Below are 23,575 nucleotides of genomic sequence, written 5' to 3'. Positions count from 1 at the left end.
GTTTTGCATCGTTTTGGCCGATCGTCCAAACGAATCCTGTAAACGCACTGCCTGAAGACGCACTTTTTTGAAACCTGGTCCCAGGGTGAAAAAATCCCAAAACGCCACCCTTGTGTCTTCGTTTGGACGGCGAAGCCGCATACTTGCGTATATCGATGATGTCATCACCACACCCCTCGACCTCTAGCCTTCGACCTCTTACCCCGCGACGACGTCTCATAACAACAACAACAACAACAACAACAACGGCGGACTACATGCTTGTGTAGCTTCTGGTTTCCTTGTACTAGCCATTTTCGTCGTCTTCTTCTTGTTTGGTTTCTTCTTCTACTGTCTGTTTGTATACAGCGCGCAAGCGTTGTGCGCATGCTCCGCCTCTTCTTCTCCGTTTTTGGTGAATTTCTGTAGCAGAAACAGCGCCACCTGGAATACGAAGTAGTGTGTTGAGTCATTTACAAATGGATCCATTTGGATGCATATATTCGTGAAATGATGCCAAGGAAAAGCTGGAATCAGATAATTGCTAATTGATAAATTACTCAAAATGATAATTCAAATAAAATAGTTGGTGATTGATTTAATAGTTGACAACTAATCAATTCCTCTTTGCAGCTCTAATATGTTTACACATTGATTATAATTATGTTGAAGAGTATCTGCTGTTAGACATATATTAGCCTACTTTACAGCTAACTCACATAACTGTACAGTAGTTGTTGTAAATGCTTAGTAGCCAAGTACTATATTATAGGAATACTTTTACTATAGCAACTGCATATAGCAATAGGGCTGGGCAATATATCTATATATTATTGATATATCATGATATGTGTCTAGATATCGTCTTAGATTTTGTATACTGTAATATCATAATATGGCATAAGTGGTGTCTTTTCCTGATTTTAAAGGCTGCATTACAGTAAAGTTATCTCATTTTCTGAACTTACCAGACTGTTCTATTATTTGCCTTTACCCACTTAGTCATTATATCCACATTAATGATGATTATTTATCACAAATCTCATTGTGTAAATATTTTGGGAAAAAAGCAATTGTCAAACCTAAAATATCTTTGCAATATCAATATCGAAGTATTTGGTCAAAAATATTGTGATATTTGATTCTCTCCATATCGCCCAGCCCTATATAGCACACAGTTTTACAATTTTATATATGTATTAATGTGCCAGTAAAATCAGTGGCTTTGTATTTGTTTACATAAACAGCCGAACCGGCCGCACAAACGTTGGATAAGGAATCGGTGACGGGGTTAGATTTATAATCTGGCATCTCAGACGAAGGCGACCCAGACTCATGACTAAATCATCACAGTGTTTCCTCGGTTCACTAAGGAGCAACTGGAAGCCTTTCCCCAATATCAACCCACTTCATTTAAGCAATGGGGAGGTGTTGGGTAGGAACCAAACAGGAAAAGAAATGAAATGACCATAAAGCAAACAGTCAAATAAACATTACAAAACAATTCACGATCATTTCTTTTCGTGCAAACTTATGGTTTGCATATTTATTACCAACATAAACTATTGATTATGATGCGGGTCATTTTTGGCTCACTTATGGAAGAGCGTGGGTTGAAATGGCTTCTCCATCGAAGGGTTACTCCAACCTTCCTGGAACTGCCGCTGTCTTGTTGCAGCACAACTACTAGTATTACCAGTATTAATTGATCAATAACAAGTCTGGAGCGGTTTTCTTCCCCCCTTCTAATCAAGCCGGTGTTTGTAATTACCTGCTCTACAGTACAGTAGGTGAGTGTTTTTCATAGGAACTCGGCAATACGTTACCACACAAGCCAGACTTACTGAAGTCTTTCCTGTGACAAATCAAGGTAATGTTAATTACACCATTACATTCATTTGCTCAGTGTAAATCCCCCCCGGCTGCTCTAGATCATGCTGTGTCCATTCTTAAGATACAAAGGGATCTCAGGTCTGTGTGTGTGGAAATAAAGCCAGGTCAGTGTAAGTGATATAGTAAAGGTGGGTTTATACACTATAACAAAATGGGAGGTCTGAAATGAACATGTTCATTGTTAAATACAAATAACAATAAAAGCTTTAACATCTTAATACAGCCCCGCATGTTGCACCACATAACCTGATCGTCCACATAAATGCTATTCTCTCCTCTCTCTTCAGGTACATTGGCACTGCTTAAGATGTCATTACCTCTGTTGGGACTGTTAAATGGTTCCATAAAGAAAAATGAAATATTCATTAACTTGGTTAATAATTCATTCAGATAAAATGCGGTATGTGGTGTGCAGAGTGAAGATGAATGCATAACGAGTGCATGCTCAGCATATTTGTGCTTGGGAATGTTTTTTATTTCGCGATAGCAAAAGAAGAATTAATTGAAAGTTCATTTTCATTTTCTTTTTTCTTTTGGTTCTATAAGTTATGCTAAATGATTAAAATAGATGCTTTCCAAGCACTTTCAAACTGAGAAACAATTAAGAGGGCGTCTAAGTAACCCGCACACTACAGGATGGGTTTTTAATTATGGAGGATGTGCATTTAAACAGTCTTTATCAAATTGTAAATGTTGGCTTGACCTAATTCCCACAGTTTGAGGAAACTGTGGAAAGCACTTTTGTACTTTGCTGCCTGAAAATTGGAACCATAACCCCTGCTTATCATGTGACAAAAGCCTGCAGAATGAAACAGTATATTCATAATTTCATGAGAAGTTGAGAAGCCATTACTGAAAATATCCAGTTGCTGCTCCAGATGTCACATCAGCAGTCTCCTGACTCTCCCGTCCAGTAACAGCAGTAAGCGTGTGCACGTTGCTCCAGTCAACAGCGGAGTGGTAAAGTGTTCCCACACCGCCACACTGCAGTGTAAACACCGCTCATCCAAACACTGTCAAACTAATTTCCTCACACCACAGAGGTTCATTTTGGCTTTCAGATGAATCACTTCTTTCTCTAATTATCAATTGTGACACCCGTAATCACTGGAAGACTGTAGCGCTGAATAAATGGCATATCTTTTGTGTCATAATTCTGTGCATTTTGACAAACATGACCCATTAAACAACCCTGTGGCCTTTTTCAAGAGCGACGATTACGCTAATTAAAACGGCAAAACATCTGAGAGGGCTCCCGACGTGCCAGAATTAAACAGGTCATTAAATCAGCCAAGGAATAAGTCAACATCCACACGGCCTGTCGCTTCCACAATATGTTACTTTGAAAAGAAGGGGGGCAAATATACCTGTTGTGAAACATGCTCGTAATTTACATGATATTACACAGGAAAAGTAACATTCTGTGAGGGTTTTTTTCTACGATGGGCCTGTGGTAGAAAACACAACAACATTAGACAAAACACATGTGTCACAATTAGATTAAAAAAATGCATTTGTTAAGTTTTATCTAATGTTGTTTTGTCCCTCGGGGCCACCATACTGTAGTTTTCCAATGGGTACAAGTGAAATGTACTCACTGGAGCTGCAAGGATTAGTCCATCAACAGAAAACTAATCGCCGACTTTGGACGATCGATTAATCGTAAAAGCAATAATTCATGCAGAAATGGCAGAAAATGCTGGGTTTTTTTTTGTTTAGTTTCATAATTATTTTATTATTTCCATCAACAAGTAATACATGCATACTGTGTAATTGCATACTCCAATCAAGAGTACAACTCCTACTAGTAACAGTATTCCTCTACTCCACAGGATCTTAAACCACACTCATGCATGCTCATACTTTTACATACACACCTCCCCAACCATACACTCTCCATGCTTCCACTCATCCACATATACCATTCATTTCCACTCATCCACATATATATCTTTCACATTTTTGACACACAAACCCAAACACACAGCAACACAGTTTGACACACAAACCCAACCACACACCACCCCCCCCCCCCACACACACACACACACACACACACACACACACACACACACACACACACACACACACACACACACACACACACACACACAATGCTGTCTTCAGCCTCTCATATATAGAGACTTCCTGCTTTTCTCTGTTTTATATCATAAACTGAATATCTTTGGACTTTGGACTGACAATACAAGACATTTAAAGACATCACCTTGGACTTTGAGAAACTGGGATGGACACTTTATTTATTTTTTTTTTTTTACTATTTTCGGACATTCTATAGACCAAATGTCGAATCGAGAAAATAATCGGCGGATTTGTCGATAATGAAAATAATCGCTAGTTGCAGCCCTGTCCCTTATGAAGGCAACACATTTTATAAATCAAATACTGATGGAAACCTTTATTTACAACGCAGGGAAAATTCAATGAGAGCAAGTGTAACAAGCTGTAGTTACATGATAAAAGACATCACAGCTAAAATGTTATCGAAAGACCTGAACAATGCACACAAACAAAGCCACATCAGCATGTCTGATGTAGCCTAACACGTAGCGTTAGGTGGGAGCTGTTGAGAACGTTGCCAGCCTTTATCGGCTGCATCTCAGAGATCCTTCCTTCGAGTTAATCCTCTTCTAGCCGGCGATAGCAGAAAGCGATAGCGCCGATGTCGTGTTACCGGCAACATGTGTTCCCCTTTCATACTACAGTAGCTTTCCAACCATTTAATGGGATTGTTGCTGTTGTGTTTTTTCTCTCTCTCTCCACACACCCCCACTACACAACAAACACTTTTCCTAGAAGTGGTTCGACATGTGCCCAAGGAATTTGTCTCCGCCTTTCACAACAAATCAGCCTAGGTCAGGGGCTAAGACTGGCCTCCAGGAGCAGACTGTAGAAAACAGCTCCTCAACATGACGAGAGGGGAAAGTGGATTTTCCAGCTTAAAAGCAGTATCATCTCTGCTCAAGGCATTACCCTGTGTTCCAAGAGATTAATAAAGTGAGATGCTATTGATACGGCGCCGCGCTGCTCTTGGATCAGCGCTGGCCATGTTCACTGACAGCTACTGGCTTTAAAAAAAAAAAGAAGAAGAAAAGAAATGGCTACAGTACATGGCTTTTACATAATGGAAAACACATATTCACACATGCTTTCTGCCGCTTGTTTTGAATGCAAGATATTGAGAAATGTAATATAACCTTCTTGAAAAGTTCTTATTTTTTTGAGAAGTTGTGCAACGTTGAAATATGCAATAATCACACCTTTAAATAAAACCCGACTATTAAACCGTCACGTTGTTCTGGAGGAGTTATCCAGAGCTTTTGAAGGGGCTCCAAAATAGGACTACTTTTTTGTCTCGTTAATAAAGCATCTCTGATGTTTCCTCTCTCTTCAGTCAAGATGTATTTTTCATAGCAGTCATCAAAGTGAAGAAATCCCATGTTGTACTTTGATGTGCTTAACACAGTTTTAACTCGCGCCTCATTACAGAGATAATTAATAGTTTAATTAGCACCAATTCTCACCAACTGACAGCTTCTCAGACACACGGTCGTGTGACTGGCTTGGGTGTAAATTGTAAAATGATACGGAAAGCTCGATTTTTCAAATTTCAGCAATTGTTTTTGTGGTTTGTATACACATATCTCACATTATGTAGCTCATATCTAGGTTTCTTCAGCTCAGGTGTTTTGTATAATAATTGCCTACAAAAGTTTTTTTTAATCTCATTTTTCCTCGTCCTGTTTCAGCCTACACAGCAGAGCTAAGAGAACACTGCTCCTCACTAAAAAGGGACAAAGTGCCCAAATACGTGAAATGCAAACAACTTAGGTGGGAATTCATTTGAATTCTCATTACCTTGAAGCAAAGCAATCATTTTCTATGGTTGAAAAAAATAAATATATATATATAAGCAAGCATTATGAATAAAAGTAATTATCATGCATTTTATTTTATTTATTTTTTTTGGCGTGCCGTTTGCAATTAACACTTCCTGGAATGTGGATGAGCATTGGAGAGACGCGAGGAGCTGCGGAAGAAAAACGCTGCAGATCCAAAAAAAGATCAAAGTAAAAAGCGAGAGGAATCGACGCGAGTTTCCAGATGCTGAAGAGAGCTCATCACCCAATGAGAGGAGGCTGGAGAAACAGCGCGTGCCTCTTGTTCGGGCTGAGAAACAATAGCATGTCTCCCAGCATGGGTGAGGGACAACAGCAAAGCCTCTGTTTCATGTTCACCCCCAAAATCTCCCCACCCCCAAAACGTTCACTCAACTTCCCTGTTTACAACTGCTCACAACTGTTTACAGCAGCCAAATTTCATTTTCTTCTCCCAAATCCTATCGCACATTATCCTGTACATTGCATTAGGGCCCTAATCTTTCCTTTCTCTTCCTCAGAAGAAGAAAAGAGCGCCTTCATGATTAACCCACTTTACAGCAATAAATAAACGCATCATCCAGTAATGTACACCAGATTTAATTTGAAGGTGGGCCTGAACGCTAAAATCACTGAAATGTAATGAAAAATAACACAATGCAGACACCAATGGGCGCCTTAGGAATTAATTTGAATGCTCCATAATTTTTTCTCTCTCTTGTACTCTTTGGATTGGTTTTTCCTTAGCCAACTGTGTGACTCCACCCCCACACACACACACACACACACACACACAGCTGTTGAGAAGTCTTCAAAATATACAAAGGAGTATAAAAAGAAACAGGATCAGCCTGCCATTAAAAACACTACTTTTATCCAAGTAACTTAAAAAACACAAACAAACAGTCGTTCTCCTCTTCCTCCGTGTTTGTCACATGAAGCCCATGTTGCTTTTGGTTTCCCATCGTCTTTTGGCCTCAAACCTGAAACACAGGGGGAAAAAAAAACAACAACATTAAATTACTGAACCCTTTATGAATACAATCTAGCTGTCAACTTCAATCTCTGCGTGAGTAATCATTCAAAGTCCAGCTAATGCCGGTTTCAGTAGCTCCATCTTGACTGTACTTGAGCCCCGAGTGTCACACATGGCAGATATGATGGCAAACATAAACACGAGGACAGAGAAACAGAGAGAGAGAGAGAGAGAGAGAGAGAGAGAGAGAGAGAGAGAGAGAGAGAGAGAGAGAAGTCCTACCCCCAGGCTATTTGGTTCTTCCTTTTCTGCGCTGCCCTCAAAGCTTCCTCTTCCTGTTTGCGTTGCACAAAGTCACGGCAATCAGCGGCTTGAGCGATTTTCACAGCCAGCTATTTAGAGGCAGACAGAGGAGAGAGGCCCATTAGAGAATGGAAATCAGTCTGTGGCGAGAAAAAGCTTTTCTGACTGATGTGTCAGGGTGGCTTGTCGTCAGTGTCTCCGCTTCCCTGTGCTGCTGCTGCCGCCTCCTCCACACCACAGCACAAGCCTCACTGAGCTCAACAACACATGAATGCTGTCCTGCTACCCTACAACTGAACACATTTTACACGCAGACTGCTGAGAGCGTATAGCATGTCACAGAACGTAAATGTCCAACAATGTCCAACAGCAGAGAAACATTTGCACATTGTGTATACCAAAATCGATTAAGTTAAACGCGATGCGACAAGATGAAGCAGCAGCATGTGGAAATATAAATAAAACGTAAAACAGGTGAAGAGTAATATCAGGACATTTAACATGTGTAATGAACATTAAAGATGTACTAAATAAGTATATTTTTGGCTTTGTTGTCACAGTATCTCGAAAAGCTAACAAGTTCAGTTAGTTAGCCTTTACTCTCCAACTGCAGTTATTAGACAAGCAATTCCTCTCGTTAAGACATCGGGGGGGGGGTTATGATGGGTTCTTTTGAATTGTTATTGTTAAAATAACGTTTCCGGTTTCTGAAACAGACGCTAAAACTGAAACAATTAGTCGCTTTACCAAGTTAACAGAATATGCTGATGATCAATTCGTTTAGGCCATTAAGTCACTGATTCCATCTTTGTCAAATCCCAATATTTGCTGCTTTTCTTCGTATTCTTCGTATTCGGTCAAAACAAGCAATTTAAAGACGTCCCATTGGGCTCTGGGAAAACGTGATGGGCATTTTTAGCGCTATTATTTTATTAATTTAGGGAAAATAATTGGCAGATTAATCAATAATGAAAACAACCAGCATTTGAGAAGTGCTTCTTGTGTTTCTCTTGAAAAAAAATCAGCCCTACAAGCGGTTTATAATCTGCAACACATAACATATTGGGCAATAGTCAATGAAAAGGTAAAGAGATACAGTATAAATGACAGGGCTCTACAATGTGTATGTGTAGATATCTGTGGTGTGTGTGAGTGGGGTGGGGGTAGGTGCCCTATAGCTTCCTTTATTACAAGAGCACTGTTTTATTAAAATGATTCTAATCTATTTTGCCTTTTGTTTGAGGTGTTTTAAGAGGAAGTCATATTTTAAGCTCTTGACTTATAGTCTCTCCTGTGCATTCTTTCCTTTTGATTACTTCTTTTTTTCTTGTTTAATGTGCAAATGAAATAAGGGAATAAACAAACAACGAGAATGCTCAGCATTTTGCCTCCCCCCCCCTCTGTCTGAAAAACGTTGCATTGGCATTTTTCACTGATCACCAGTGTAACAGAGACTTTTTTTTTTTTTTTTTTTTGGAGTACTGCAGGCAGTCCCTGAAATCACAAGTGAAGAGAATGACCGTGACTGCAAGAGGCAAACATTCAAATCCCAGGGAAGACGTATGTATTGTGAAGCAGAATAATCCAAATAACCCCAGTCACACAGAAGCACGGGAAACAAAGAGAAAAATCCTGCCTCCTCTGTCACTCCTGAGATAGGTTTGTTACTCAAGCAAAAGCAAACTTTGATAAACAACTTGGAACAATTTCACCAAACCTTTGGGTAATTCTCTGTAATATTCAGAGTACAATCGGAGGGGTGGGGAATGGGAGAAAGTCTTAAGGTAATGAAGAAATGTGCCACCACTGCGCCACTTGAAAAAAAGAAAGAAAAAAAAAAAAGACCTGCTGAAAAAAAAAAAAAAAAAAATGTTTCAATTATAATTAAGTGGGATAAACTTTATTAGAAAGACTGAAACTAAAATATCTCCTAATGCATGCTGGGATTAAGCAGGTCAGAGCGAGCAGGCAGGAAAAATTAAACTCTAAAGGCTTTTTATCACCACATTTCAGGAACCAAGGGTGTAAAATGTTCTAATTTGGGATACATTAAAAGCCATAAAGGTCTTTCAAAAAGATTAATGGTACTTTGCTTGGATTTAAGATAAGGGCTTCGGCTGGCTGCAAGTACTGGGCTCCGGCTGGGCCCTCAAGGCATTCAGCTATACAGTCACTGGAAGATTTGTGAAAGCGTCTGCATAACCTGAAGCGTACATACTATGACAGTTCTCCAGTTCTTTGCCATTTCATAGGTTTTTAATTCCTCAAATCATGTTTTTCCCCTCTTAAAAGAGAGTTAGGACGGGTGATTGCTCTTCCATTTGCAGGAGATTTTGCGAGCAGATAAAGTCACACCAGGGTTTCCCTGCTCCTTGATGGAGTGGTGTGGGTGACCAATGCTTTCGAGTGTCTGCGACGCACAGAGATTATAAATCAGATGCTTATTTTTATTGTTGACAAATCGGAGAACAGCTCCCCCCGCGCCCCCCACACACACACACACACACACGCACGCGCACACACATTAGATCAGTCTGGGAGCAAATCAAATAAAACTGCATGATGCTAAATGGTTTCAGTTGGAGATTTACAGACAGAGATTTTTCCTGGGTTTTTTTCTACACCAGGATTACCCACATTACCCTGATCTCCTGTGGGGTTGCATTTGCAACGCTAAAAAGGTCTTGAAAACACGCCTTCCCACAACATTCCAAAAGCTAAATTAAAACCCACTTCCATGCCCCTCTTTTACATTCACAACATAACATTTACTATATTTAAAGCATTAAAACGGTCTTTAATTCTTTTCCCTTTTTATCAGTTAAGTCAACAATCCCTGATTGTCTTTACTGGGGCTCAACATTAATGTCACCCAAGTTACCTAGGAGACAGAACAGATCAAAGAGACAAAAAAAAAAGAAAAAAAAGAAGAAAAAAAATACTCAAATGTCTGATTAATCAAGCCTGCAAACAGCTTATTTCTTTTAGCCTGCATGCAAGTATGAAAATGAGATTCCGAGAGCAGTACATTGTGCAGATTTGTTCATTCTTATCTGAACAAAGCCAGCGGCAGCTTATTTCATGGATCACTGGCACTGTCAGCGCTGTGGCGCCGAGCAGGTGACGGCTCCTCTTTCTGTGGCGAGAACAAAATTAGCAAAAAGTCGGCACAAATTAGCCTCTCATATTTTCAGTAATATGACATTATTTTTCATTTACTTTTTTGATCCACTTTTCAGGATTTCTCCCCCCCCCCCCCACCCCTTGTGTGCATCTTAGTGCCAAATCCTTTCACATCAGAGGCTGGCGAAAAAATAATGAATGAAAGTACAAAGCTGAAATAAAAGCAGGAGACAGGAAAACCTCCTGCATGCTTTGTTTATGTGGCTCCTAAAAAGGCAATTCTTCCCACTCCACCACATATTAATATACAATTAGTTGTCCATCACAGCCGTGTTCCTGTGCCTTGTGCCTCTCTCTTGTGTGGCCTGGGCACAGGCCTGATAAAAACAAGGTTTATTCAGAGGATTAATACTCTGACCTTTGGAAGATTTGAGAGCAAAAAAAAAATAAATCATCATCATGCACAATGCTGGCACTGCAGCAGCAGCAGCAGCTTAAGACCACTACGAGGGTTAAGTCAATAGTACTGTTTTCTGTTCATTCATGTTTGGGTCGTCATGGAAATTCAAGTGGAGACCCAAACATGGGGCCTGAATAACAAAAAAAAACACTGCATTGCTGCTGTATAAGCCATACAGAAACCAAGTCTGTCTTAATGACAGTTTCACACTCTGTTTTCGTTTGTGTGTCTGTTCTATTGCATCATTTCTGAGGTGTTTGATAAATAAAAGAAGCATTAGGAAGTCTTTAGGAGCAGCGCAGGGTTCACAAAACACACTGTGGCAATTAAACAGTAAGTGCAAAAAGACAATAGCTGAATGAAAGATGAGAAAAATACATCTCCATGTGGATAAAGTGTTAAAGCTCCTACTAACAATAAGAAATAAATGATGGCTTTAAGGAAGAAAATGGCCTTAAACCCATTCATAAATTTCCTATCCAGGAAGCCTCTTCCAATTAAAACGTGTGAGAGGTGGATTAACAAGGGCTATATGGCTTTGCCTCGCTAAATCACCTCCCCGAGCTGCTCTGCTGCATTTGACGTGTAAACGATTAATGACCAGCCTAATTCCCTTATCACACTACCTTAATGCCTAAATAATGTGGCCTTAGTCAACTTTGGAAAAGCAGGGCTATATAAGAAAGGAATGAATATCAGATGAGGCAGCTTGTGTGTTATTTCAGCATAATTTCTTCGAACTGAGGCGGAGGGGGAAGAAAAATGTGTTTCTGGCTGCAAAGCCTCAGTGTCGCAGAGATCAAGAGGTCAATCAATACCACCCATATCGCATTACAAAAGAAAGGAAGACAAACTTTCATTCACTTAGTGAAGTAATAGACTGGAGTAGACACAAATAATGCAAATCAACCAGTTCCAGGTTTTGCATAAGACAATAGATGGGATTCACAGCATAACCTCAAGGGTTAAAAAGAATCCTTAGTCTCTAAATCGATAAAAATAGTTGCTGATCGCAGTGGTGGAGGAAATATAAAGATTCTTTACTTAAGTAAAAGTAGCAAAACCACGCTGTGAAAATACTCCATTACATGCATAAGTCCTGCATTGAAAATGTTACTACATGAGTATTATTAGCAAAAATACAGTAGACAAAGTACTTAAAAGTACTCCATGCATAAAAATGCCCCATGTGAGTGTCATACTATTATATCTTGTATCTTTAGATTATTCTTCCTGATGCATGAATGTGTAAGCAGCACTTTACTGTTGTAGTTGGTTAGGCTCATTTTAAACTATTGTGTATATAGGGTTTCAACTAATGATTAGTCTTATTACTGATTAGTCCACTCATTGTTTTCTCAATTAATTGCTTAAATAAATAGTGAGAAATGCCCATTCAAATTCCCCAGAGACAAAATATGACATTTTTAAAACTGCATGTTTTGTCCAACCAATAGTCCAAATCCGTTGTTTGGCAATTTAGGATACGGGAAAGGAGCAAATCCTCATATTATATTTAAGAAGCTGGAACCATGAAATGTTTGGTTGTTTTTTTGCTGGAAGAATTAATTAAAGGATTAATCGGTCATCAAAATAGTTGCAGATTTATTTTCGGTCGACCGACTAATCAACTAATTGTGTCAGCTCAAATGTACTACTGGGTAGTATGTATCACATGTTATAGGACCATCGTATGTTTTGCATGTGAAATATTAATATGTGAAGTAACTAGTAACTAGAGCTATAAATAAATGTAGTGGAGCAAAAAGTGGCATGAAATGAAATAAATCAACTGGAACATTTCAGAGAAATGAGCACAATAAAATAAAAGTACTTCACATTTGTATAAGTATGTGCTTTAGTAAATGTACTTAATTACACCCGAACACTGCTCAGTTGATTTATTAATTACTTAACTAATCATTGCAGCTCTGCTGAGTTTAATGGTAACTTGTTTTCCTCTGAATTACTAAAACTACCTTAACTCGACAATAGCAAAATCACTGTTAAACAAGGAGTAATGTGAAGCATTATTTCCATTGCAATGCTAAGTCCAACTATCACAGCATGGACCTTTTTTTTTTTTTTTTTTTTTTTTTAAAAACTCCCCCTCTTTCCATGCATTTCCATTATCTGACATCTTTCATCTGACTACAAACATGTTTGAACTCACACTTACAATAACATGCCATCAACAGTTTTATTAGCTAATTAGAAAAAACAGTTTAATTAATGAGTGACTGGCAATAAAATGGCAATCATGAAAAAAGAAACCGAGGCTGCTAAGCTTCCACTACCACCAATTAAGGCCTAATTACAAACAAATTATATATGTGTTTTGCTGTGGGCTTTATTTAAAAAAAAAAAAAAAAAAAAAAAATGGCTTTAATTAAAAGAGAAAACATGCTAATTAATTAAACAGCACACAAATCTACATTGAAAAGTGTGCTTTGTCTATCAAGTAATTAATGAAATACAATAATCCAAATGAGATTCCCAGGCATTTGATAAAAGCTTAGTACCCATTTCAAAATTAATGGGCGAAAATTTAATGTGAATCATCCAGAGATACAATAAAAGTTCATTCAGTGATAAATTGCTTATGCTGTAGGAAAAATGAACAAAGAGGAGAGTTTCCCTAAACTCTCTTTGGGGTTACCGGGGGGGGGGGACTGCAGGGGAGACAGTCAGCCTCCTACTTTGATGTGGGGCGGGGGAAGTCAAAATCTGATAAAGCCCGATTTCCACAAAAGCGCTGCTCATTAATCTTTTGATTACAAACACGGGGCATGGCAGGGAGAAGGTGGTGAGAAGGAAAAAAAAAAAAAAAAAAAAAGGTGCTAAATAACATAAATATCATGAAACACTCTTAGTTCAGCTCTTTGTTTCAACTAAGCCACCGTGTCTCCTCCGACAAAACCGCCGCGACACCTTTGTTTCACAGCATTTAGGCGAGGCTTTCCACAGGGTAGATTTCAAGGGCAGTGGGCCTTTACTTTCAGCTGCTGCTTCTATTGAAATACGAGCTGGAACATAATGAGGGATATTCTAACCATCCGCAAGTTCAAACACTACAGAAACCATAAATGGCTCGAGTTAATACATATTCATTATTCTATGTTAAGTGATCTAACTATTAGGAGGGAGCACTTCTCAAACAGTTTAAACTGATCAGGTTAATCATGCTCAAAACAGGGTCTAAAGAGAGGTCATCCAGAGTACAGGAAGCCACTGGTCAAAAAAATGAGGCTAGATTAGGGTTAGTTGAGCCAGAGGCTTTCAGGCATCAGTTAACAATCCAAAACGACACAGGCACTGAAAGACCAGTAATAAAATGCACAACTCAACACAAATGCGTATGATTTTATACTATAATATACCATGTATTCACTATTCTGTTTTGCGAACAATGTCAGAAACAAAAAAAAGGCAAAAAAAGCATCACTGCCTTTTACACGTTGTCTCTCTTCTCTGACAGAGCATTATTGGGGTTCTCAGAAATGATGATTGAAATTGTCAAGACTTCTCACAACAATGTTTTCGAGTCATGTAAGATGTTGCTGTGCTGAAGCAATATAACATATAATAAGCCGGACATCTTAAACATGTTTCTCTGAGGAAGGTGCTTTTGACATGTATGCAGTATGTGTGAAAAAAAACATGTAATAATGACACATTTACAGTGAGTGCATGTAAACATATCCAGAGCGGTATGCTGAAAAGGGGCGTTTTGACCGCACTTTGGTCAACAGTGGAGCCCTTCAGTGTGTTCTTTTACCTCAATAGTGAACACATCTCTACTACAGTAGAAAAAAAAAAAAAAAAGAGGTAAACGTTGTCATTCATATCACCTGTGGAAACTACTGGGCTGGATAGGAAAGGTCAATGAACCTGATGAGACCTGAACTGGATTTCCAACCCATTTTCACTCCCAACTTGTCAAATACGGCAGCTTGGTCAGTGTCCCTTTGCGTCTGATACCGATGCACAAGGCACCTTTTAGCGTCTTTATCAATTGCACCGGGCTTTCAAGTGTGCAAAGAGCGACAAAATCCCTGTAGGGAGGGGGCATGGGTCAAAGAAACACAGTGTCCCGTGTGAAACCAAAAGTCAACGTTGACTTATTGTAACCTACGTAATTAACAAACGTCACGTACATAAGTTACGTAACAAGCCTACTTTTTAATTACTTTATTTGAACCCAAACCACATTCTTTTCCTGAACCTAGTTTTGGTTCCTAACCCAACACATTGGAAAAATGACACCAAAGGGTTACCCAGAGCGTTATAACCCTAATGCCAAGGGGTCCGGTCCAAGCGGCCGAATGTGACTAGTTGGGAGTAAGAATATGTTGGGATTACAGCCAGTGACTGGGTTATTAGATGGAAATGTAGCCAGTGAATCAAGGCTCTATGAAGAAACTATGAGGTCAATTTACTGCAGTACACATCCACTAGATTGTAATGCATTTGGTCATCATTTGAGTTAATAATCTCAGAGATTCCAACTGACTGCTGTGAGAGGGATTGCACCAGCACGGTTGAAAATGTGTAACTTTACAACTCCAACTAGATAAGACACGGTGATCCTTATATTGTAAAACTGTCTGAAAAGTTGAACACCAGGTATGTCTGAATTATTCTGATCCTCGATAGCACCTAGCTGTTTTGTACGGCATAGACTGAAAATAAAAGCTGCCTTTTAGAACATGTTTCTCTATATGCCATCTGCAAGTCTGCTTCTTTCCTGTTGGTTCAGGAGGGGCCAGCAGCCATGCAACTATTTTTATTTTTCATATTCTTTAGCTCCTGGAAGTAATGAAATGGACTTGACACCCCCTATTGTTACAGACTAAAAGAGTTTCTGTTTTGAAGTGGTAATGCCACTTTAATAGCTGTGATGAGTGCTATGGGGAAACTGTAAGCTCTAACATGGCGTGACAGTCTTTTGTGGTGAAATATGCCCACTTACTATATATAAAGTACAGCTCCTGACAATTTCAAAAGACCTCAGTGGCTCGGTTATAGAAAGAGAAAAAAGAATGAGGGAGTAATTATTTGTTGCAAGGATTATGTTGTATGAAATACTACAATGAGAGGGTTAATTAGTGTAAAAAAGAAAGTACTGTACAAAGTACAGTAGCAGTCATCTTGATTTAGGGTACAGCACTGAATGAAGACCAGAAAATCACATTGTTCTGAATGACTTTCAAAAGACTTTTGAAAGAGAAAATCATTTCCTTTGATGCAGTGATTTTGAGACTATTAGGAGTGATAACCTAGCACTTTCAAACCTAGGTAATCATATTCAACATGTATATGCATGTATGAATGGAACCTTATCCGATCTTGGAGTGGCCATGTGTGGAGTTCCACAAAGATCAATCCTAGGACCCTTACTCTTCCTAATATGTTCAGGCCTAAACAATATTAAATCTGCAGTTGATTGTAACCATTTTCTCTATGCTGACGACTAGGCTTTGTTAGTTCAAATGTTGTAATGTAAATCTATGCTTTAAGAAATTGTCCAGAAGTCTAATGCCTGTCTAAAATAAGTTTCAATACATTTTTTTACATTAGTTGCAGGATATGCTGTGACAGAATCAAGAATTCACTATGTCTTTCTAAGGAACAACATACTTGCTTACAGACAAAATAGTCCATTACATTTTTGACTACAATAAAATAACATAATTTAAGTATAGGACATTTTAAAGCATTTAATGGTTAAACATTGCCATTAGAGTTAAGAATTAAATAGCAACTCATGTATTGTATATACATATACTATTTACATGTGTTTGGGCATACTAGAGAGCAGCATATGTACAGTATATTACTATATATGTATAATCAAAATTCAGCCAAAATGTATAGATATGGTTCTACTGGATCTAAATCCTAAACAGTTTAGCAGTTAACCAGAGCTACCCAGAACCTACTACAGCTTTAAAAAACAGCTGTAAAACATTTTTTAAGGAAATAGAAAGAAGAGATTATGTCTTGTGTACATACTGAACCAAAACATTACACATTTTCCTGAAGGTCATACTACACTTTAGATGACATAGGAAGCCCCACTGTGCTTTGTAGTCCTGATGAGTTATCAGTATTTTGCACTGGCTCATTAACACGGAATAGCTGCAAAATCAATCTGTCAAATATGAGCGGCTGGATACTATCAAGCCGCCTGTCAGGCTGTGAGCCGTTTATACCATATGTGTCAGTCACTCCGTGTTATGCTAATTACTGAATTAATTAGCCCATATGCAACTTGCAGCTGTGTAAAATAATGTGCAGTAATCAAAGGATGGCAACCCCAGTCGTCTTAATTCGAGGACTTTCACTTTTTAATCTAGTGAACTACTAGGACGACTACTTTAGAGGCGAGAAGGTTTTTACATTTTGTGTCTCCTAAGGCTTGTGAAAAGACATCTAAACGGGCTGAGAAGGATCAACAGACATCTTCAAGAGAAAAGAAACCCTATCTGCAATTTTTAAAGGAATACATTAGGGAGCTTTGTCTAAGCAATGTAGACAATATTATGTTACCTAAAAGGGGATGTGATTTCTTAACGCCATCTTCGGGGGCGTTATTACTTTTACATAGAAGCGAAGCATGTCTTTATGAATTCATCTAAAACAAAGACTCACAGCCTTGGGAAATATTTAAAAACTGTTATGAGAATAAAAAACCTCAACCTGCAATATCCGAGCAGCACGTCTCAGAAGTTTGACAGATGAAAGAACACCCATCTCAGAATTTGTAAGGAGCCTTCAAAACAGTTTTTTTTAACCAATTTTTTTAATGTTCAGATTAAAAAGAAGAAGAAAGTGGAGCAAATTAAAATCATTAATTGATTTGAGGGAGCTCAAAACAGCAGAAACAAACATTTTCGTCTTATAAAAGGGGGGATTCTGACAGCAAGCTCTCTATCTTCCTCCCATTTCCCTTTGCTTAGAGGAGATAAGTGGGGAACCGTTAGATTGAGGATGAAAATACACTGAAACATTGTCATCCAACATGTACTAGCGTTTTCTTAACAAAACAATGCCTAGAGGGACAAACAGGCCTCTTTAGTTCTTCACAGCTGTCGGAATGCTTTTGCATTTTTTGCAAAGAAAACCTGTTCCTATTCTTCCAGTGAAAAGCCTGCCACAATCATGTCTTGGTGTTATGACCGTAAACAAATTAAACATCTAAGCCATTCCGTACCAAATGAGCCACTCAATTATAACCTTGAAATTGATTCTGGCCACAGCGGGGATTATTGATCCTCTAAATGTTTGTCACAGCGAATCCTGTCAAAAGTGAACAGGAGTGCTGTAAACAAACATTGGTCTTAATGCTATCTGCATTACAAGCTGCATCGTTTAAGATAGAATATAATCATGTCTAACTGATTCAGAATCCTTCAAACTTTTTGCCTTTTAGCTGCCACTTCATACTCCCCATGTGTTCAGCAAATGCCTTTCTTTGTATTCAAGAAGTGAAGGATAAAGAAATGTACGTCTCCTACGTTTTGGGGATTTCAAAATGGTCAATTGACTCCACTCCCATGAAACGAAGTTATCGCTGCTAAACAATGAGCTGTGAATGCCAGAATGCTGTCACGTCCCATCACGGTTCTGGCAAGACGCGAGGCAGGTGCCAGGGAGGCGAGAACCTCGGCTCAGGCTAAAACCAATCCACCAGCGCTCTAAGAGGCTTTCTGAAAGCACAGCGCAGGTGCCACTCACAAGAGCTTTCATTTAACTTCCCCATATTTGACCACTCTGCTAGCAGTTAAGATGGGAGTATAAGGGCTCTGATGCTGCACACTAATGTCCATTACACACTGGAGATACCGGGGCCACTCATGTAATGCCAATTCAATGAATAGTACAACTGCTTTTTTTTCCCCTTCATTTTTAAACACAGACCCTTGTTGTTAGAGCCGACTTATTTATTCAAGAGGGTGAGGGTTTATAAGATTTACTAACATTATAAAAAAATAATAATTAAATAGCAGGAATGAAAACTCATGCAAATCACCCGATCTGTTCTTCAGTTTTGTGATGTCATTTCTTGCGGAATATTATCTTTTTGGGTGACATGTAGTTCTGAATGTTGGATAATGTTTTCAACTGTGAGTCTATTTACTGTTGCAGCAATGCACCCACCTGGTTTAATCATCAGTACTAAACACAAAACCGGTGTCAGAAATATCTGGTTCTTTGATTAAAAAAAACAAAATAAATAAGCTATAGTGTTAGTTGTTTAGCTTTTGAGGTTTTGTTAGGCAGATTTTGTTACCTTCTTACAGAGCCAGACTACCTATTTCCTCCTGTTGTCAGTCTTTATGCTAAACTAAGCTAACTGGCTGCTGCTGCCTCTAGCTTTATATTCAGCATACAGACATAAGAGTGGTTATTTATTTTGTCATCTCTCTGTCAGAAAGTGAAAAAACATATTTCCCAAAATGTCTAACTATTCCTTTAAATGATTCCTTAAAACTTTTTGATTCTTGGTCAATTTTGGCTTCTCTATAGCATCAGCGACACAGGCTTATTGGTATTGTAGTATTTAGAACTGTCCACCATGCTAAACTAGGAGCATTACATTATATGGGAGACTCCTAGGTTTCCTTGTTGAGAAATATTTTCTAAACCAGAAGTCCCGCCTACGTTGCAACTCTATTGCAATCCAGGACCGACAATGAAATTTGAGCCTACGGTGTTATACATGTTTGTGTTGCTATTATTACAAAATGAAAAAGCTTATGGGATGCTGTAAGCAACATGCATCATGAAACAAAGAAGTTTTACTTTGATGCTCAAAGTACAGCAGTTTCCCCAGTGGAGAAGTACCATCGCAGCTGTATGTCTTTTTAACCACAATTATGTGTGTGGGCTACATTTTATGCTAAATTAGTTTCGAACCACTTGATCCTTGATGCCTGCCAAGGCGGTTAGTTACAAAACTTCAGGCACTGCATTTAGAGACATGTACACTTCAAAGGTATGAAACTCTTACCTGGAGAATGATTTAACAGTTGGCTTGAAAGCAATGTACCCTTCATTAAAAAGCAGAGCCAAAAGTCCTTTAGACACTGCAGCACTTCAAAACTAAGGGGAGGGCTTTCCATTAACTCAATGGAAAAGGGCTGCAGGACTGAATGGTGGGTGTCTGCGTGTGTTTTTGTTCCTCTATGTCTTTCCAGCAGAAATGGCCACGGATCCATTAGCCCGATTTGTCACAGCGGGAGCACCCCAAAGATCTCTTATCAGCACAACGTACCTCTCGAGTGGCGAGTCTGTCGCTCATCTCCTCCGCCTTTGCAATGTCCCCTTCAGCTATGGCCCTCTCTATGCTCTTTTCTAGGCCGGACTGCAGAAGAGGGGGAAAAAAAAATTTTTTTTTTAAGAAGAAGAAGAAAAAAAATCAAAGAGTAACTTCAAAAGTCCCCAGGGCCTTATTTTTAATATGATTGCCATTACTACAAATATGTAGATTTCCCTTCACAAATGAAAACCTTTTTGATTGGATATTAGTGGGGAAATCTTAGAAATGCTACAGGAGATTACCAAACATAAATGTGACTCTTTAATTACACATTTCCATTACAGGCCTAAGCAGAAGGGGGTGCAGAGAGGCCCCCGGTTACTGATGGCAAGGCAGTTCTGCTGTGATGAGCCTATCTGAGGAAGCGGAGCACCAGATTTCTTCAGCCCCCAAAATGTCATCATGCAAAAAGAAACACACTGGAAAGAGGCTGCAATTCTTAATGGGTCTCCTCTGATGTATTGTTTGAGAACTTTGACTCAACTGTAAAAAGTACACGGACGATACCATCAGGCTTAAAAATGCAGAAGTAGTATCACAATTTGCTCTCTTAGTTGCTTGGTCTTGATTTCGCTTTATATAGTTTAGCATTCTGCATATTAACTGGAGCTGACACTGATACAACCTGACTTGTGATCTCAATTATCATCCATTGTATCTCACTAACAAAACTATAACTGACGGTCCATCGTCCTTTATGAACCGTGAAACATGTTTTAAAGGTCACTAAAGAAATGCTGTTAGCAGATGAATTAATGACATCTGGCTGCCATGACAGCTTTTCTTCAACAAAAAAACCCGATATATTAATTACAAGGAACTGCATTTGAGGGATAAAGGAGCCCCTCATTATGTTGATGTGACAAGTTCTGTTTCATTCAGCTGGTTAATCATTTCTTTTATCCTTTCATAGTTGCCCTATTCAAAATGAGGCTAAAAAAATCAGCAAAAACTCAATTTTATGCTGCTCGGAGATAAATTAAGCACAAAATACTCCAAAATAATCATTAAACGGATTTCAAATTGAAATGAGAACAGTTCCCATTCACTGGGTCAGCTATAATGTTCATCAAGCTTGCAAATATTTTTGCTTCATTGGCAATTTGCAAGCCTTTGCATTATATGTTCATTCATCTTTTAAGTGCAGAAATGTATCCGAATGAAAGAAAGTTATAATTTCTTTCAGTGATGAATTCCTCAGCAGTGGTACATACCCATTTATTATCTAACCATCAATTTAAATGTTCTAGCTGCAGTCACAGAGGCTGTATCAGGTACTCTAACCCTCTCTTCTTTTGTCAGGCAAAATTCAGATTTTCATTAGGTTTCTCACAGAGGAAAAACCTACATTTCACTTTAATCTCAAGCACACAAGAAGGAGATTCATCCTAATCTTATCACTAAACGTAGCTAAACATAATCCTTAATATTCATCTCAGTGTCAGGTTGAGTTGGCATAGGGATTCTTCTAATCCATATGTCATATCATATAAAACAATGAGAGGATACAGTGGCACGGAAACACAAAAGATGGGAAGGTGTTACTAACAGCTACGACTGACACAGTATTAAACCTCAGCAGATAAGTTGGAAGGCAGGAGTCTTTGTTACCTGCGGAGGGGGTCTGGAACATGCGGGGGGATGAAATCGATCATTTACACCAAAATGCTGCTTAAGCTCATCCCAGTGCTTCTCCCGATCCTCCTGACGCTCTCTGCTGACAGAGAAAACATGTGTTAATGTTCATTACATGTAGCGCAGCACTGTGATAAAGCAAACTAGTGCTGTCCATCCTACTCCATTTCCATCGCTATGCTGAAATCGGATCGCTTTGGATAAAAGCGTCAGCTAAATGACATGTAATGTAATGGATCCATATGTCTAGATGAGGGTCTATTACACAGCATGTTAACACTGGTTGCACATTGTGCCTCATCAGCATTCCCTCAACATAATACAGCTACTGTATGATGCTACGCTGGTTGATGCTCAGAACTTGCTGACATATAGGTGATTTAGCAAATAACTGCTTGACTATAAATTATCTCCGTTTCTTGCATGTTTACTACAAATCACATATACTGCCATCTTCTAAAGCATACAATAGGTTTTTAAGCCATTGGCTTAATATTCCTATCAATTAGATGTTAGGATCAGCTCGCAGTAAAGGTACTTGTTTGCGTTAGATCGTCCAACGTCCATTACACGTCTGCTTTTATTTCTGTTAAATAATGTTATCATTGCGTGATAAAGTGCCGGTCAACATCTAAGATCTGGCTGCATTCACAAGCTTTTCATTTTGACAGCCCATACTTCACGCTACACATTTGCCACAGTTGCATAAGAAGAACTACCTGAATCTTCTGTTCAATTAATTTCTCTGGTTGGACATCATCATTTAGTACCTTGTCTCTGTGGGTTCCTCACTCTCTGTTCCTGCTGATTGACATAAGAGACACAGGTAAAAGGTTTGTAAGACAGTTTGATACAAATTAGCATCAGCTAAACAGAAGTCTTCAACTATAGGTGGGCCAATAAGGTGCTCTGTTATATACAGTATTAAGTGGGTGGCCTAAAGGTAATATGGGTGAGACGACAGTGTTATTATTATTACGTATTTTGCTCTCCTTTGGTCATAAAGACCTTCAAATAATTTTGGCCAGTGGACTAGGCAAAATACATACTAACAGAGGCAACCATTGTGGCTCAACATCAACAAGCATTACGTTTTCATTATAGTAATACGGACACCTTTCTTGAGTCGTCGTCTTTTTCTTCTTCTGGGGACCTTCATTGTCTTCATTTCGTCCTTCTTTTTCCGTAGATCCTGGAATTTCTTACACACACACACACACACACACACACACACACACACACACACACACACACACACACACACACACACACAAACTGAATTCACAGAGCACCACAACCCTTTATTTACCTCTGCTGTACACATATTGTGTTTGTTATGATACACATATGGCCAAACTGGGTTTTTCAAAAGCTTTTATTTCCATTAAATTGTAAATGTATTGCAAATGTTATTGTAAAAGTGTTTTCTTTAAGAATTAGCACTCACTTAAAGACAACACCACCACCACCACAGGTACAAAACAGCTAGCTTGTAGTTCACAGAAGGAATGCTAACCAAGTCAACATACTTGCCACATTTCCTGTGATATACCAGGCATACTGCATGTCAGGGAATCCCTGTCTGCATCACTGCCAGCGGGAGTCGGCTGTGCCTCCAGAACTGAGACTGTGTTTTCCCCGGCGGAGCTCAACCTTTCAGCAGAGATCTCGCAATTCTCAACCTCCCTCTTCTCCTCAACATCATCCTCTTCGTCATCTGGACTGAGGTCGTCTTCGGTTAAACCTATGGGCAAGAGTCCACTGTACATTCTGAGTCAGTATTTTACGGTCAGATTATAACGGAAATATATCATTTAGTTAGACAAAAAACGGTCAGAAATGGGTAAATTATAGAATTGGACAGCAGCTTTTGGAGCAGGCTCTCATTTCCGGGTAAACATTGTGACGTTCCCTATAAGAGAGCACCGATTGGCTGATAGCTAGCAACGTTGAGCACATGATCCAATCAAAAATGTAGTTAT

General features: G+C 38.9%; 1 protein-coding gene across 6 annotated transcripts; it reads right to left on the bottom strand.

The window, feature by feature from the left end:
• Nucleotides 1–6,600: 6,600 nt before the first annotated feature.
• fam204a (family with sequence similarity 204 member A) lies at nt 6,601–23,517 on the bottom strand. Of its 6 annotated transcripts, none has more exons than XM_039784513.1 (7): nt 23,123–23,517; nt 22,710–22,785; nt 22,364–22,394; nt 21,570–21,675; nt 19,914–20,003; nt 7,030–7,139; nt 6,601–6,754 (listed from the first exon to the last, which is right to left on the bottom strand). In XM_039784513.1, exons 1-7 carry the CDS (start codon nt 23,360–23,362, stop codon nt 6,703–6,705), a joined length of 705 nt encoding a protein of 234 aa, XP_039640447.1. In that variant the 5' UTR covers nt 23,363–23,517; the 3' UTR covers nt 6,601–6,702. The 6 variants fall into 6 exon arrangements, with proteins under 6 accessions (XP_039640447.1, XP_039640444.1, XP_039640446.1 ...); XM_039784510.1 differs by having other exon boundaries at nt 22,710–22,794; nt 23,123–23,516; XM_039784512.1 differs by having other exon boundaries at nt 22,364–22,397; nt 23,123–23,516.
• Between the last annotated feature and the right edge of the window lie 58 nt (nt 23,518–23,575).

The sequence above is a fragment of the Perca fluviatilis genome, chromosome 19 (assembly GCF_010015445.1).
Source record: "Perca fluviatilis chromosome 19, GENO_Pfluv_1.0, whole genome shotgun sequence".
Lineage (NCBI taxonomy): Eukaryota > Metazoa > Chordata > Actinopteri > Perciformes > Percidae > Perca > Perca fluviatilis.
The sequence above is the reverse complement of the archived record's forward strand: the minus strand, read 5'-3'. Positions and strand labels throughout refer to the sequence as shown.

What these genes read in the sequence shown, in the direction of transcription:
- fam204a (XM_039784508.1), bottom strand. Translation starts at nt 23,362, where the DNA reads ATGTACAGTGGACTCTTGCCCATAGGTTTAACCGAAGACGACCTCAGT. An exon ending in ACAGACTCGCCACTCGAGAG is followed by an intron (nt 7,140 to 19,913) that starts GTACGTTGTGCT and finishes GCCTCTAAATAG; the next exon opens with CTGGCTGTGAAAATCGCTCA. An exon ending in AAGAACCAAATAGCCTGGGG is followed by an intron (nt 6,755 to 7,029) that starts GTAGGACTTCTC and finishes CCTGTGTTTCAG; the next exon opens with GTTTGAGGCCAAAAGACGAT.